This window comes from Manihot esculenta, chromosome 14, assembly GCF_001659605.2.
Source record: "Manihot esculenta cultivar AM560-2 chromosome 14, M.esculenta_v8, whole genome shotgun sequence".
Taxonomy (NCBI): Eukaryota; Viridiplantae; Streptophyta; class Magnoliopsida; order Malpighiales; family Euphorbiaceae; genus Manihot; species Manihot esculenta.
Window position 1 is genome coordinate 23,558,919 of NC_035174.2, and position 14,817 is coordinate 23,573,735.

General features: G+C 32.1%; 1 protein-coding gene across 10 annotated transcripts in view; it reads left to right on the forward strand.

Moving 5' to 3' along the window:
- The window catches only part of LOC110599745 (cleavage stimulation factor subunit 77), a 46,948-nt gene that overhangs the window by 8,774 nt on the left and 23,357 nt on the right, over positions 1–14,817 (forward strand). For 4 of the 10 annotated variants that reach the window (XM_021736318.2, XM_021736321.2, XM_021736311.2 and 1 more), the window contains 7 exons: positions 4,604–4,704; positions 9,384–9,448; positions 9,563–9,721; positions 9,813–9,941; positions 10,683–10,729; positions 12,274–12,337; positions 14,594–14,714. In XM_021736318.2, coding sequence (XP_021592010.1) covers positions 4,604–4,704; positions 9,384–9,448; positions 9,563–9,721; positions 9,813–9,941; positions 10,683–10,729; positions 12,274–12,337; positions 14,594–14,714 — 686 coding nt within the window. The remainder of the gene's footprint in view (positions 1–4,603; positions 4,705–9,383; positions 9,449–9,562; positions 9,722–9,812; positions 9,942–10,682; positions 10,730–12,273; positions 12,338–14,593; positions 14,715–14,817) is intronic. The other 6 variants (XM_021736314.2, XM_021736316.2, XM_021736313.2 and 3 more) reach the window with 5 other exon arrangements.

Sequence of the window (14,817 nt, forward strand, 5' to 3'; positions counted from 1 at the left end):
TTTTGATGCTTGGGGAATTGAAGGAAACAGGAATCATGTGGACAATAGATGGCTAAGGAGAATTCCTGCACGGAGGCACTAGCTTATGAGGAGGATTCGGAAAAAGAGGACTTTGAATCATATGATTTTCCTATGTACCAACGCCAAGGAGAATATGGAAGAGGAGGTGTTCATGGATATGATAAAAAGGGATAATAGAGGTTTTTGCCTCAAAGTTGATATTCCCAACTTCAATTGGAGTTTTAACACTAAGAAATTTCTAGATTGAATTGTTGATATAGAAGGTTCTTTGACTATTGCATTGAGAAGGAAGGGGTGGAATATGCCTTGCTACCTCAAAAGAGAAAGATGCAAAAGAAGAGGCAAAAGAAGTAAGTTCGTACTTTATTGACAATCACCAAAGAATTTGAGGTGGAGGAAAGAGAAAGCAAGTGTTATGGTCCCAGGTAGTGCATTGTGTCACAGGATGATAGATAGGGAATGAGCTCGTTAGAGGGAGCTCTTAACACCTCAAACTCGTTAATGAGACAGTCTTATATCTCAAATATGTTTGTAATTTTTCTGCTTGTTTTATTCAATAAAAATAAACCCCTTATATAGTGGAGATTGATACAACCATAGTACTTCTAATTAGAGTAGAAGTGATATAAGCAATTATCAGAAAAAGAACTCCTAAGATAATGTAATTGAGATCTAAAAACAAACTAATAAGATAATATAAGATAATAGATATAAGAAGAAATTAGTAAATAAAATGTAATCTGTTTGTTATGGATGAGTCTATCCATTATCCATAATATTACTCCTCTCCTGAAAAAAGAGCTTGTCTTCAAGCTTAAAGGTAGAATAGGCAGCTCGAAAATAATTGATAGACTCCTATATAACTTCAGGTTCAAGACAACCTTGCCAACTAACTAATACTTTTCAAACTCGGGTGTCTGAATCGAAAGCAACAGCTCTATGCCCCTTTTCGTCACACGAAGAAAAGTCAACTTTGGCATTTTGGGGCACACAGGTATCTCTATCCTCTTATTCACTTGTTGACCAAAGTTTTGTTGGCTACTACTCAATATATCTTGGTTTTGGCTCATCTCCCGAATGAAGGTGCGAACTAGTTAAAAAATTTGCTGAGCTAAGTCATTCAAACATAATCGTTGTATGATGGATTCAATTTCTCTCCTAGGTTTGTTAAACCATCCATGACGACCGGCTCTGATATCAAGTTTATGGTCCTAGGTAGTGGATTGTGTCACTAGATGATAGATGGAGAAGGAGCTCATTAGAGGGAGCTCTTAACACCTCAGACTCATTAATGAGAGAGTCTTAGATGTCAAATGTGTTTGTAATTATTCTGCTTGTTTTATTCAATAAAAATAAACCCCATATATAGTGGAGGTTCATACAATCATAGTACTTCTAATTAGAGTAGAAGTTCAATACAAGCAATTGATCAGATAAGGAACTCCTAAGATAAGATAATAGAAATCTAATAACAAACTAATAAGATAAGATAATAGAGATAAGAAACTAGTAGATAAAATATAATATGTTTATTATAGATTTAGTCTATCTATTATTCATAATAAGAAGTTCATGTATTGGTGGTGAAATAAGTACTATTGGAGGAGTCAAAGCCACAAGTAGAAGAGTCTTCGAAGCTTGTTTGACTATTATTGAAAGAATTTGAAGAGTTGATGTCAGAAGACATATCGGATGGACTACCTCTCATGTGAGATATTCGACATCAAATTGACTTTATTCCAGGAGCAAGTTTGCCAAATTTGCCACATTGTCACATGAATCCAAAGGAGTGAAATACTCAAACAGAAAGTGGAGGAGCTCTTATAGAAGGGACATCTACAACAAAGAATTCTACTTTGTAGTTCGTGCTCTTAAAACTTGGGAGCATTATTTGATAGGGAAAGAGTTCGTTTTGTATTTCGACTATGTGACCTTAAAATACCTCAATAACACTTAGAGAAGCAAGAAGCAAAGTGTTATTGCTCGATCAAATGCTGAAGCGGAATATAAACTAATGGCACAAAGTGTTTGTGGACTCCTGTGGTTGCAGAGATTCTTGGAGGAATTGAAACTGTTGGAGAGGGACAAACTGTTCTTATATTGTGAAAACAAAACTGCCATCAGTATTGCTCACAATCCTGTTCAATATGACCGAACCAAACACATAGAGATTGATCGGCACTTCATTAAAGAGAAGTTAATAAATAGTGTCTTGAGATTAGATCATGTTAATTTTGATGAACAACTAGCTATGTGTTTAGCCAGGGCTCAGCAACATGACCTATCACACTTGTTTGCAAGTTGGGCATGTGTGATATCTATGCACTAACTTGAGGGGGAGTGTTGACCAACATAGAAGATTCATAATTAGGAGGATTCAGATATTTGAGATCCTAATTAGGCTTATAGGGATTTTATTTATTGTAAATATTCTTAATTTAGGTTGATTCTTTGTGTATAAATACTCAAATCTTGTAATGATCAATTCAATTGGAATAGAATTAAAAATTCCTCCCAAAATTCTTCAATAAATATGATATTGGTGGTGAGGTTCGTATTCATTTATGTGTTTTTTATGCTTATTGCTATTCTGAGCAAAAAATGATATAAATTTCATAAAAGGTTGGATACAAATTACATGTAGTTGCTCTTATAATCAAGCAAACTTAAATTGTAAGTAGACAAACTCTATCCTTATAATTATGCTAATTGATTTGAAAATCTATTAGTTGACTTCTTATCTTATAACAACTTCTTGTTCTATAATACTCGCCTTAATCTTGAGCATGGATGTTCATCATGTCCAATTGTTAGTGTAGTTAACTTAAGCTCCACCCGAAGTTTTTATGAAAATATTTTCTAATTGTTCTCTAGTGTTGGTATATCTTGTTGGGATGGTCTTCAGTTGTATCTTTTCATGAAGAAAAATATTGATATGTTTGGTTCGAGCAACTTGATTACTACAATACAATTTAGCATGTAGTAGGGTCCTAGACATGGTTTTAAAAAACGAACGTAACGGTCGTTATGTAACGGGTTTTGTGGGGGCTGTTACCCGTTACCCTGTTGTACAATGGCCCCTCCTGAGTTGCATGCGTAACGGCTGTTATGGCCGTTAAGTAACTATGGCGGCCGTTACCGACTGCAAAGTAATGGTAACGACCGTTACTAATAATTGATATTTTTTTATATCTTTCATCTTCTGCTCCTATTCTCATTTGTATCAGTTTCCACACTTTTCAACAGCTTCAAAAGCAATATTTTTTAAGTTTTTCCTTCCCTTTTTCTTTCAAATTTCAATCTTTTTTACATATTTCTTATATAAGCTTAGATCCATCATAAATAAATTAATGCATTTTCAAGCTTATTTCCTCTAAAAAGTTATTAAATTTTTTGTATTTTAGTTTTTAGTAGCTGTTTTTTTCCCTAAATTTTTATACATTAAAGTGTTAGTTTTGAGTTGAAACTATATTTTGAGCTATTAGTTTACTCGATCTATAAAGATTGTGTTGATTTTTGTTATTTTAAACTATATGATGTTTAAATTTAGCTAAACGATCTATATTTGATGTATTTATGTTTATTATGCATTTATATACATTATTCTAAATTAAATCTAATTAATATCATTTGATTTTATGAAGTTTACAAATTTTTAAAAAAAATTTGCATATCGCTAGGCCGTTACCATTACAGTACAACCGTTACAGGCCTGTTTTCGTTACTTGCGACAGCGATCGCGGACGTGGCCGCGACTGCGATTTAAAACTATGGTCCTAGACCAACTTAATTGGATAATTAATGTTTAATTTCATTGTATAGCTGATGTTCACATTACCTTATATAGAGATTGTAACATAGCTCTATATTTTGATTCAACAATAGATTGAGGAGAAATATGTTGTTTCCTCCAATAAATGTATAATATCTTTTAGTAGATTTTCTGTCAATTTTGGAACGAACTCAATTGGCATTTGAAAAACAGTCAATAATAGATCATTTTCTTGGAGCTCCCTCCAAATAGCAATAAAGTTGCCTTGTGATTAATTGTAGGAAAGGATATAAACCGATTCATTATACTAATAGAATATGCAATATTAGGACGCGTAAATGTAAATATTTCAACTTACCAACTAAATCTCTTAGACAGCTCCGGTTTTCAAACTAATGTTATTAGAAGCATCAGTTCTTAATTCAACTTGATTCTGTTCACTATCCTAGCTATTTGAAAATATGAGGTGATTTGCGAATGTGCTTGTGTCGTGATCACATCAGAAGAATCCATTGAGAGTTAGGTGTAAACTGACCAACTCGGTTGATTCTTTTCCTAAATGGTTGTTAGACCTGATAATTTCAAGATTTCACTTTATTTTTACTATTAAAAGTTCACTTAATTATTTTTCTTTCACCGACCATTCTTTTCCTTCTCCCTCCATTTGGTTAGTTCACAACTTCACATACAATGAGACTAGAGAGCATTGTGTACGATGATGCTGATGGTTATAAATTTTTTGTCTCATCTATGAGAGTAAATCAGCTTATCATTGTTTTTCTTCTATATAAAAGATTTTTTTTTTTGTAGGCGCTGCTACATTCGATTCATTAGGAAGGTCAATGAGAAAAAGGGCGTTGAGGGACAAGAAGAAACAAGAAAAGCTTTTGATTTTATGCTTGGTTATGTTGGTGTGTTTTCTCATTTTTACTTATGATTTGATATGTTATTTTCATTATTTATATCATAAAGTTATATTTGGTTCACCCTTGGAGTAGAGGTCATCTAGACATCCTATTCTAAGAATTCCATTCCTTTTTATTTTTGAGATAAAATATATTTTAATGGTAGTGTCATAAGCTATATATAAATTTACATTTCTTTGTCTTCTCAATTCAAGTAGTTCAAACATAGAAATGCGATGATCATTTTGATTCATTGTAAGCCAAATGACAAAATCTTATCTTGTTTTGGATTTGTATACCCTTTGTATGTCCATAATGAACCAAATGTGCTAATGACTAATAAAAATGCTTTATCTACTATGAGTCATGTGTAGAAGTTTCCATGAATAAACATTGAGTCAGTGGCATAGAAAGGTGCCTAGGCTAGGCGCCCAAGAGGAGAAGGAGGAGGAGGAAGAAGATAGTATTGTTGGAAGAGAAAGTAATTTTAATAATATTTTAAAAGTCACTTTTTTCATTGGAAGAAGAAGAGACATGAGAATCTTTTGACTTTTCTTCACCTTTTTGGCTTTTTCTTTGATATTAGTAGTATATAATAATTTATGTTGGTATTAGTAACATGTAAGTAGAATATTAATATTGGTACTTGTTGAATCCCACATCAGTTGTGGAAAGAGTAATGAGCCCCTTATATGGGTCATAGGCAGTCCTCCCCCTTGAGCTAGCTTTTGGGGTGAGTTAGGCCTGATCCAAATGTAACGGTACTAGTAATACATAATAAATAATATTTATTTATAGAAGATTAAATATTAATTTCTTTAGTTATATTTATATGTTTTATTATGATATTATTTTTATTATAAATATTATATTATTATTATTTTATATTCTATATTAGAATTATATTTTATATTTATATTCTATATCAACTAATATTATTATTTATCATATAGATTATTATATTATATAGTATATATAACTTAGAAATTTATATATTATTTTATTATTAGTTAATATTATTATTTAATTAAGGGAGAATTATTATTTAGTTCCTAAATTTTTAAGAAATTCATTAGTTGATCCCTATAATTCTTAAGCCCAATTAAAATGCCATTCATTATTCATAAATATAACAATCTAGTCCTTCTGTTAAATTATCTTAACAGGTTCCGTTAGTTGAGGTAGAAAAGTAAAAATGCCCTTATCGCTCTTTTAAATAACACATTCACCTTGCAATCCCTAACCCTAACAAAGCAATATTCTCTAATTAGAATTTGTTGAGTGAATTGCTTAGTTCTTTTCCAGTCCATTGACACATCTGTCTTCTTTCTTCTTTTATTAGAAAATTTTCTCCCCATTTTAGCAACAATGGATTCTTCAAATTTGCTAGCACGAGGCAGCCTTTGCATTGGGTCAAATGCAAGATTTTGAAGCTATACCTACTTTAGCATCAATTTTAAATGGTCTTTCTTTGCATCCTATTGTTGGTTATGAAGTTAGGTTTTTTATTAAATTATAGTCTCTATTTTCTCTTTTATAAATAAGTGTTTAATACCCAAATGCAAATTGTATTGTTTCATTACAGGCTGTAAAAGTTCTTGGTGCCATTGATTTAGAGAGTAATATTTCTCTTTTAAAGAATAGTTTATTTGTAGATCCAGGTCAAAGGGTTAGAGAAAATTTGTAATTGTCTCTCAAGCGAATTGAGGAAATGAATGTTGCAAGCACTTGTAATGAATAATTTAGAATTGAAAAATCACCCTTTACATCAGTTGACCCAGCCACTCCAGCTTCTTCTTGTTCTTCTGTTTGATATGCTGAGATATGTTAACTCTTGGTGCCATTTGTATTAGTTTGTCAGAAGCTCTTGGCGTGCCATTTGTATTAATTTGTCAAATTGTTTATTGATGTTAGTAATTAAAAAGGAAGCTCTTTTGGATGAAGAAAAGGTCATGTATGAGCACTATGCTGCTCTTTGCCCTTCGAAATAATGGTGGAGAAGAAGCCATTTCTGCTATAATCGAATCCTTGAGAACAAAAAGTGATTCGTTTAAGCATGATATGTTACTTGAATCTAAGTGGGTGAAAAGGCTGGAAAAGATTAATGGAAATATTTAGGGGTATTTTGAGGATAAAATTTGTCTCGCTCATTTGACTATTAGTAAATTTCTTTGACTAATAGAAAAGTTAACAGAAGTACTAAATTATTGTATTTATAAATAATGAGGGATATTTTAATTGGGTTTAAGAATTATAGGGACTAACTAATGAAAGTCCTAAAGATCAAGGGACTAAATAGTAATTCTCCCTTAAATTAATTATTAATTTTATTATTATTATTTAATTATTTATAGTTAATTATATATTACTCATAATTATAATAATTAAATTATAATCACTATAATTTTTCTTTATATATATATATTAAGAAATTAATATTAATCTTCTATACATTGTATATAAACATAGAGTATCATCAACTATATTTTATATATTTTAATGTAACTAAATAAATTAATATTTAGTTAAAGTTAAAATATATAAATTATAGTTGGTGATACGTTATATGTATAAATACATGTATATTTATAAAATATATAATAAAAATTGGCTCCGTCCTGGCTTCTCGCCTCTTGCCTAAGGTGATAGGAGACTCCGGCGCTCTAGTGTCGCTTCTCGCCTTAATTCTGCATTGGGTTAATAAATATCTTTATTTTTCATGAAGCATAACCCCCATGTCATATCTTCACTATGTAAAACAACCTGTAATAAAGTTGAGAACTAATTGATTTCAACCTTCCTAAATCTATTTCTGTTCTTTCATTAATCACTATGTATCAACTAATGTAATGTAAAAGGAATAGTGTTGGAAACTTTATTCTCTCTTCATCTCTCTCAACAAATAGGAAGTCTATGACTGGAAAATCTTTCTTGCTTTGACCATAACGAATAAGGGCAACCATTTTATTGGCCTGTAATCAACATATTTAAGATGTTACTTCACTTAACATCTCTAATAGGGATGCCAAATAGACTACTAGAGAGTTGTACCCTTGAGACTGTCTAATTAAGAGTACATGGTTGAGTACATATTATTTATGTATATACATGTATAAAAGTTTTAGTGAAATTTTGTAAAACGAATTGCAATTGAGTTGATTCCTTCAACAATTACAAAATTAAATCTATTAGCTATCAAGAAGCATTTTAGAAAAGATTGTAGTCAAGTCAGCAATATCACTCATAAAAAGGAGATGCTTAGAAGGCTTTAGTATTCTACTTTGCTATTAAAGCATACAATTCCTTCTTCAGGATGTGGTAACTGTTTTTGGAGAGCGTATGTATTGTGGCACTTTGGGCTATGGCACTATAACATACTAGCTGGGGATGCAGTTAATATTGGAGCAAAAAAATAATAATAATACAGAATTATTATATTAGTTAGTTTTTGTGGATGTTTTTAATCTTCAAAGCCCTTGCTCTCTCTCTCTCTCTCTGTGTGTGTGTCTGAGTACCAAACTTTTTGTTTCTTTGTCTCTCTGGATAGAGCCTGTGCTTGGTTAAACTACTTGAGCTCCATGCTTAACAAAAAAGGTAAACAAGTGCAGTGGCTAATTACCTGAAGGTAATAGATGGTATCTGTTTGTAATTTTAGGCTCTGTTTGGGTCATGGAAATTAACTCTTCTGTGGATATCATTAATGAGAGTAAAAATTCATGTTGTTTGGTTGCAAAGGTAAAAGTCAACTGGATTTTTTTTTTTTTATATGGCATGCATATTGGAAAATTTAATTTCTTCTCAACAAATAATATTATTGGACATATAAGAACTTCATGTTCTGTATTTGAAGTTTACTATGGAGAAAATTATGTTTTTTTCCAGTAACAGCTAGAGATGTTTATCTATGGTAGTATACTGATGGACTTGTGCCAATATGGTTCCTAATCTTTCTCCCCATAAAATGATATTCAGTTTTGAAAACTGGAAGTTATTTTCATTAAGAATAACTTAGTTTCCTTTTGACTGGGAAAACATTTCCTTTTTGTCAGTTTTCATTACTGCCCCCAATACTAGAAAATGTGAAAATATTTTTCACTAAATAAATGGAGTTTTTGAGATAAAGTGGGGTAAACTTGGCCTGGAACTTATGTATTAAGAAGCTTAAAGTGGAGTGTGATGATAAAGCAGTTGTGGACTTACAAATGAGTTCGAGATCCTCTAGTGCATCTCCAATTCATCTTTGATGCTATTAAAGAGCTTGCTGCTAGTAAAAATCCTTTTAACATATCTACAGAGAAGCTAACTATTGTGCTGACTGGTTAGCCAACAATGACACTAGCTTGGATAAAGCTGTTTATTGGGTCAGAGCTTCCTCCTCTTCAACCTGGCTGTTGCATGATCAATTAGGAGTTGAGACCTCTTGCTGCTAGATCTCTCTTTGGTGTAGCTTTTGTTTCCCTTTCTTCCTTTACCCAAAAAAAAAAAAAGGAAAAACTAAATGGGATTTTTTGAGATAAACTGCAGGTTTCTCAAGCTAAATAGCTCAATTAGGATGTTGAATATGGAACATGTAGATGTCGATAAAAAGATGCAATAGTTGATAAAAAGATGTAATCTGATATATTTGACAAGAATGTTAAATAAGAGGTGATCTAATGGGTTCTTATTTCTGATGCATGTGCTAGCAGGTGCTGACATAGCATCTGGACCTGTATGGATTGAGTACATCACCTTTCTAAAGTCACTGCCGGTCCGTGAATTTCTAATCCATGATTTCCACTTAACATTTTGGCCCCCCCTCCCTCATTTTTTTTACATAATTTGCTTATTGTTGTTGTTTTATTTTTTTGTTGGTTGTTCTTAGTGTGAGATCATGTTGCAGGCTCTAAATGCACAGGAAGAGTCACAGCGGATGACTGCTGTACGGAAAGTATATCAAAAGGCCATTGTTACTCCTACTCATCATGTTGAACAGCTTTGGAAGGACTATGAAAATTTTGAAAACTCTGTTAGCCGACAGTTGGTATTATTTTGGTTATGACATCATTTCTGATGCACTTTTATATGGCCATGTGCATGAGTAGTTCTGCCATCTGATTGTTCTTCTGAACCAGGCCAAAGGATTGTTATCTGAATATCAACCAAAATATAACAGTGCTAGGGCTGTCTATAGAGAGCGGAAGAAATACGTTGATGAAATTGATTGGAATATGCTTGCTGTACCACCAACTGGCTCCTACAAGGCAATTTCCTGATGCTTTGTGGTTATTATGAAATGTTTCTTTTCCAACTTAATGTATATGACGACCTACATTTTTGGATATTAACATGAATGCATAAAAAGACAAGCCTTGTGAATTAGGTAGAAAACAAGCCACTTCAAACTGAAGTGTTTCATTTCTTCTTTGTGAGTTATGTAGACTGCATGCCACTTTCAATTGAAATGTGCCATTTCTTCTCTCGCTTTTAATCTCCCCTGCCAGTTAGTTTCCTACTATATAGGCTAACAGACAAGAGTTAGTTGTATTGGAGTAAAATGTTATAATGATTAGATGAAAAGATCTTAAGGGGACATTTGGTTTGTGTCACCAACTTGATGCAGCAACTGAATTTCATCGTCACTTATATATATCAAGGAATTGTTTTTTTTTTTTTCAAATTTCTTTTATATCAATCTGTTATTTATATTAATGGAAAATTTTGTGTGGAACTAAGATTTGAAATCAAGAGTAAACTGAAATGGTGTTCCTTTTATAAGCTTACCAAGCGTACAAATTTTGTTTCCCATGTTAAATGCTTAACGATAGGCCTGTTTCAAATGGGTCCCTGAATTCCTATGCTGGGTCATTTGTATCTCCTACTTTTTAGTATATTTTTGGACAGGAAAAGTTGGCCTGCTTGGAATGATCTTTACTTTTTATGAATTCTAATTTCGTGAATTCCATCTTTTAGCGCAATTTTTAATCTTTGTTCCTTGTTTTCAGGAAGAACTGCAGTGGATGGCTTGGAAAAGGCTTTTAGCTTTTGAAAAGTAAGCATGGGCACTTTACTTGCCTTTGATCCTGAGTCCTCCTGATAGTCTTTGAACACCTTCTTACCCCTCTTGCATGAGGAAAAAAAGGGAAGGCAAACTTATACATCTATGTTCCTTAGATTCTACTTTTTAAACTTTAGGAAACATTGATATGTAGGCTAGGGAGAAAACCAAATTAGTTTATTCTTAAGAGCAATAACATCTTATTCTTACATCTAAATAACTTTATGACTAAAATTTTTGCAGTCATTTGATAGGTTACAAATTTTTATAGGTGTAAAGTTTGCTTATAACTCGAGTCTGAATTTGATGTCCTTTGTTTATGTCAAAGTTATTAAGGAGGCAGAAAGGCGCCGGGTGAGGCGATGCGCCACTGCCTAGGTGAGGTACCTTTACTGAGGTGCTTGCCTCGGTGAAGGAAGGCGCTATCTCTTTTTTGCAATTGTTTTTCTTTCTTTTCTTTTCTTTTCTTTTTTTCTGAATATGTGTAGAGTAGAACAATATACATGGGACGAAGAAGAAGAAAGAAGAAGATGGAGAGTCATATGGAAGAGTGTATTTTTAATAGAAAAATAATAAATGCTTTTAGAATCTTTGATCTTTTCTTTTACTTTTTACTTTTTACTTTTTTTTTTTTTCTGTTAGTGGAGGTAGTTGGGAATATAGTAGTGGAAGATAACTCTTCTCTTCTTATCATCTTCCAAAAATCCATCATCCTCTATCTTTTCTCCAAATATGTGACAACAACCCCTTTTTTTTCCTTTTTTGGCTTGCTTTATATATTTATGTTTTATATTGCTTATAATTGAATAATTTTGAAAATTGTGATTGCTTTCTTATTGGTATAGAAAGTAAATATGTATAGATATTTTATATATTTGGTTGATCGTAGGGCTTGATTATAGGACTTGATTTTAGATTATTTTCCTTTTTTCATTAGGACTCGTATATAAATATGCAATGTTTCATCTAATGATATACATACAATACATATTTTTTTCCATCTTGCAACACTTATTTTAAATTGTTGTTGTTCTATTGTTGTTAATTTTAAAATTTCAAAAATTATAATTTGTTGTTTTTTTAGATGGCTTTTAAGTATTATTTATTTATTGTTGAGTTAAATGGGTAATACATTATTGGTTTATATCTCTTATATTGTTGCAAATAATATGTTTTTTCCCCTTTGAATATGGGTGTGCATTGATGTGTTTGTATATATATATTTAAAAAAAAAAATTTTTTTTGACTTTGCACCTTTTTGAAAAAGGTGTCGCATTGCCTCTCGCTTCTCACCTAAGACAATAGGGGACCCTGTTGTCTTAGTGTCATCACTCGACTTAATAACATTGGTTTATGTAAAGCATTGAGATGTATTGACATATTAAATGAGGTTATTCTTATTTACTAAGATATTGAGTGTATATATATATATATTGACATTTGCCGCATCTTTCATTATTTGGATATTGATTTTAGCTAAAAAGTTTAGATGTCTTTTCATTATTTTGGATTAATTTTATCTAATCGTCTTTTTTCAGAGGAAACCCCCAAAGGATAGACAGTGTCTCTTCCAATAAGAGAATTGTATTCACCTATGAGCAGGTAATGGGGAATTGCTCCTTTATGTTTCTTATGTCTTTTGTCTTCTCTTCATTAGAAACTTTTGGCTTCTAATTTCTACAGTGGTGTCAATGAAGCCCATCTATCTCTGTATGTTCTGGGTCTTTGTTGAAGCTTGTAAATCCTTTCACTTGATTGCACAAGTATCCTTTATATGTGTGTATTATTTGTTTTTGTCTATGCTTTAGCCAAGCATGTCTTGTAAATTTTTCAATGATTTCATTTCATTCCATTATGCACAATTTTTTTGTTATCGTTTAATGTCTATAAATCTGTCTTGATGTATATTTTGCTATCTTTGAATAGGAAAATCTTAATTTTAATTCATTCATAATACATATATATACAACTCAAACCCTAAATGGGAAATAAATAAAACCCCTAAGATTATACTAAGATGTTAAATAGTTTAGGAATGTTTATATATATTTACTTTCTATTCTATAAAACTCATTCTTAAGTTGGAATATAAATGTTAATCATGTCCAACTTGTCAACCAACATAGCCAACCGAGCTCTGACAAAGCTTTTGTGTAGATGTCTTCTAATTGCTCTCCAATTTTGACATATCTTGGACCAATAATCTTTTGCTGAATCTTCCAATGAACAAACAATCAATCTTAGTATGTTTTGTTTGCTCATAAACACATGATTAGAAGCAATAGGGAGAGCAACCTGATTATCACACTATGACTTGGGAGGTAATGGGTCTTAAGACAAACTTCATTTAATAGCTGATGTATCCATACAATCTCACGTGCTTATCATGCCATTGCGCTATATTTTGATTCTACACTAGATTGAAATACTACATTTTTTTCTCATAATTGTCCAAGATGCCAAATTCTCCAACAAAGAGAATATCTTGTGGTAGATCTTCTATAAATCTTAGAGCCCAATCTGCATTTGGGAAACATTCAATCTAGTGAGCCTATGATTTCTACAAAATAGACCACGTCCTGGAGCTCTCTTCAAATAACATAAAATTTTGTTCTAAAGTTGTCCAATGATTAATGTTGGAGATGACATGAACTGATATGTAAAAACTAATCGACTGCGCTATATCAAGATGAGTCATTGTAAGATATTTCAATTTACCAATCAGTCTCTTATACTTCTCAAGCTCTTCAGACCATTCTCCATTTTCTATTATAAGTTGCAGATTTAGAGTCATTGGTGCTTTATATGGCTTAGCACAAAATTTTCTTGTCTTTCTCAGCAATTGGTGAATATATATTCTCTGTGAGAAAAATGCCTCTCCAATACCTTGTCACCTCAATACCCATGAATTACTTAAACAATCCTAAGTTATTTGTCTCCAACTTGCTGTGAACTGTGACAAAAGAATTTTGCAGATGAAATGTCTGCCATGTTGCTCCTAGTAATAAAATATCATCATGTATAACTAGTAAACTGTGGACTGTTTATAAAATATTGAGTGATGACAATTACTTTCTACATGCTTGCCAAATGCTTGAATTACATTGTTGAACCTCCCAAAACAAGTCCGGAGACTCTGTTTCAAACCATATAGCAATTTGACTGCACACTTCTCCATACTTTGCCTAAGCAACAAATCCAAGTGGTTCTAAATATACTTCCTCATGAAGGTCACCATGTAGAAAAACATTATCTACTTGATGTAACGGCTAGTTGTGGATAGCTATCATAGAAACAAACTAGTGAATAGAGGCAAGTTTTGTTGGTGGGGAGAAAGCATCAAGGTTGAATGTAATCTTCACCATGAGACCCACATAACCATGATATGTGGACTGACAACTTTTCTAGTTGAGGGCTTCATGAAATATCACCATTAGATTATGTGAATGAAAGCAATTATGGCACAAAATAATTTTTGGAATGGGCATGCCATGGTACATATATGATTTCAACTTAAAGGTCTTTACTGGATTGGATATGTAGATATTATTTCTATAGATAGCTTGCTTATTTCTTCAAGCAATGCCAAATTCAATCTTAGATTAGGAAACATGGAACTTTTCCTTGCAGTCCCACGGATTTCTACTCATTGAATTGATAGCTGATTATAGTCATTGTTTTTTAATGTATATTTAGATAGTAATATGTCTTCCATTAAAACTTGGCTTGTGTATTCTGAAGTTCTTTAATGAAGAATTAATTCTATTCTCATGAAAGAAAAAATTTTAGTTTTTGTCTTGATCTATTGTCTCTTATTCATCGCCTTATTGATGGATTGCTTACTATATTGTTATCCAGTGCCTGATGTATTTATACCATTATCCTGATATATGGTATGACTATGCTACTTGGCATGCAAAAAGTGGCTCTATAGATGCTGCAATCAAGGTATTTCAACGGGCTTTGAAAGCTCTTCCAGGTAATTTGATTTCTCTAACTTTTTGACAAAGTTTTTAAAATTTCCAGTCTATCTATATGTTGCTTTTCCCCCCTGTTCATGTTTATGCTGTAATTGACTTGAA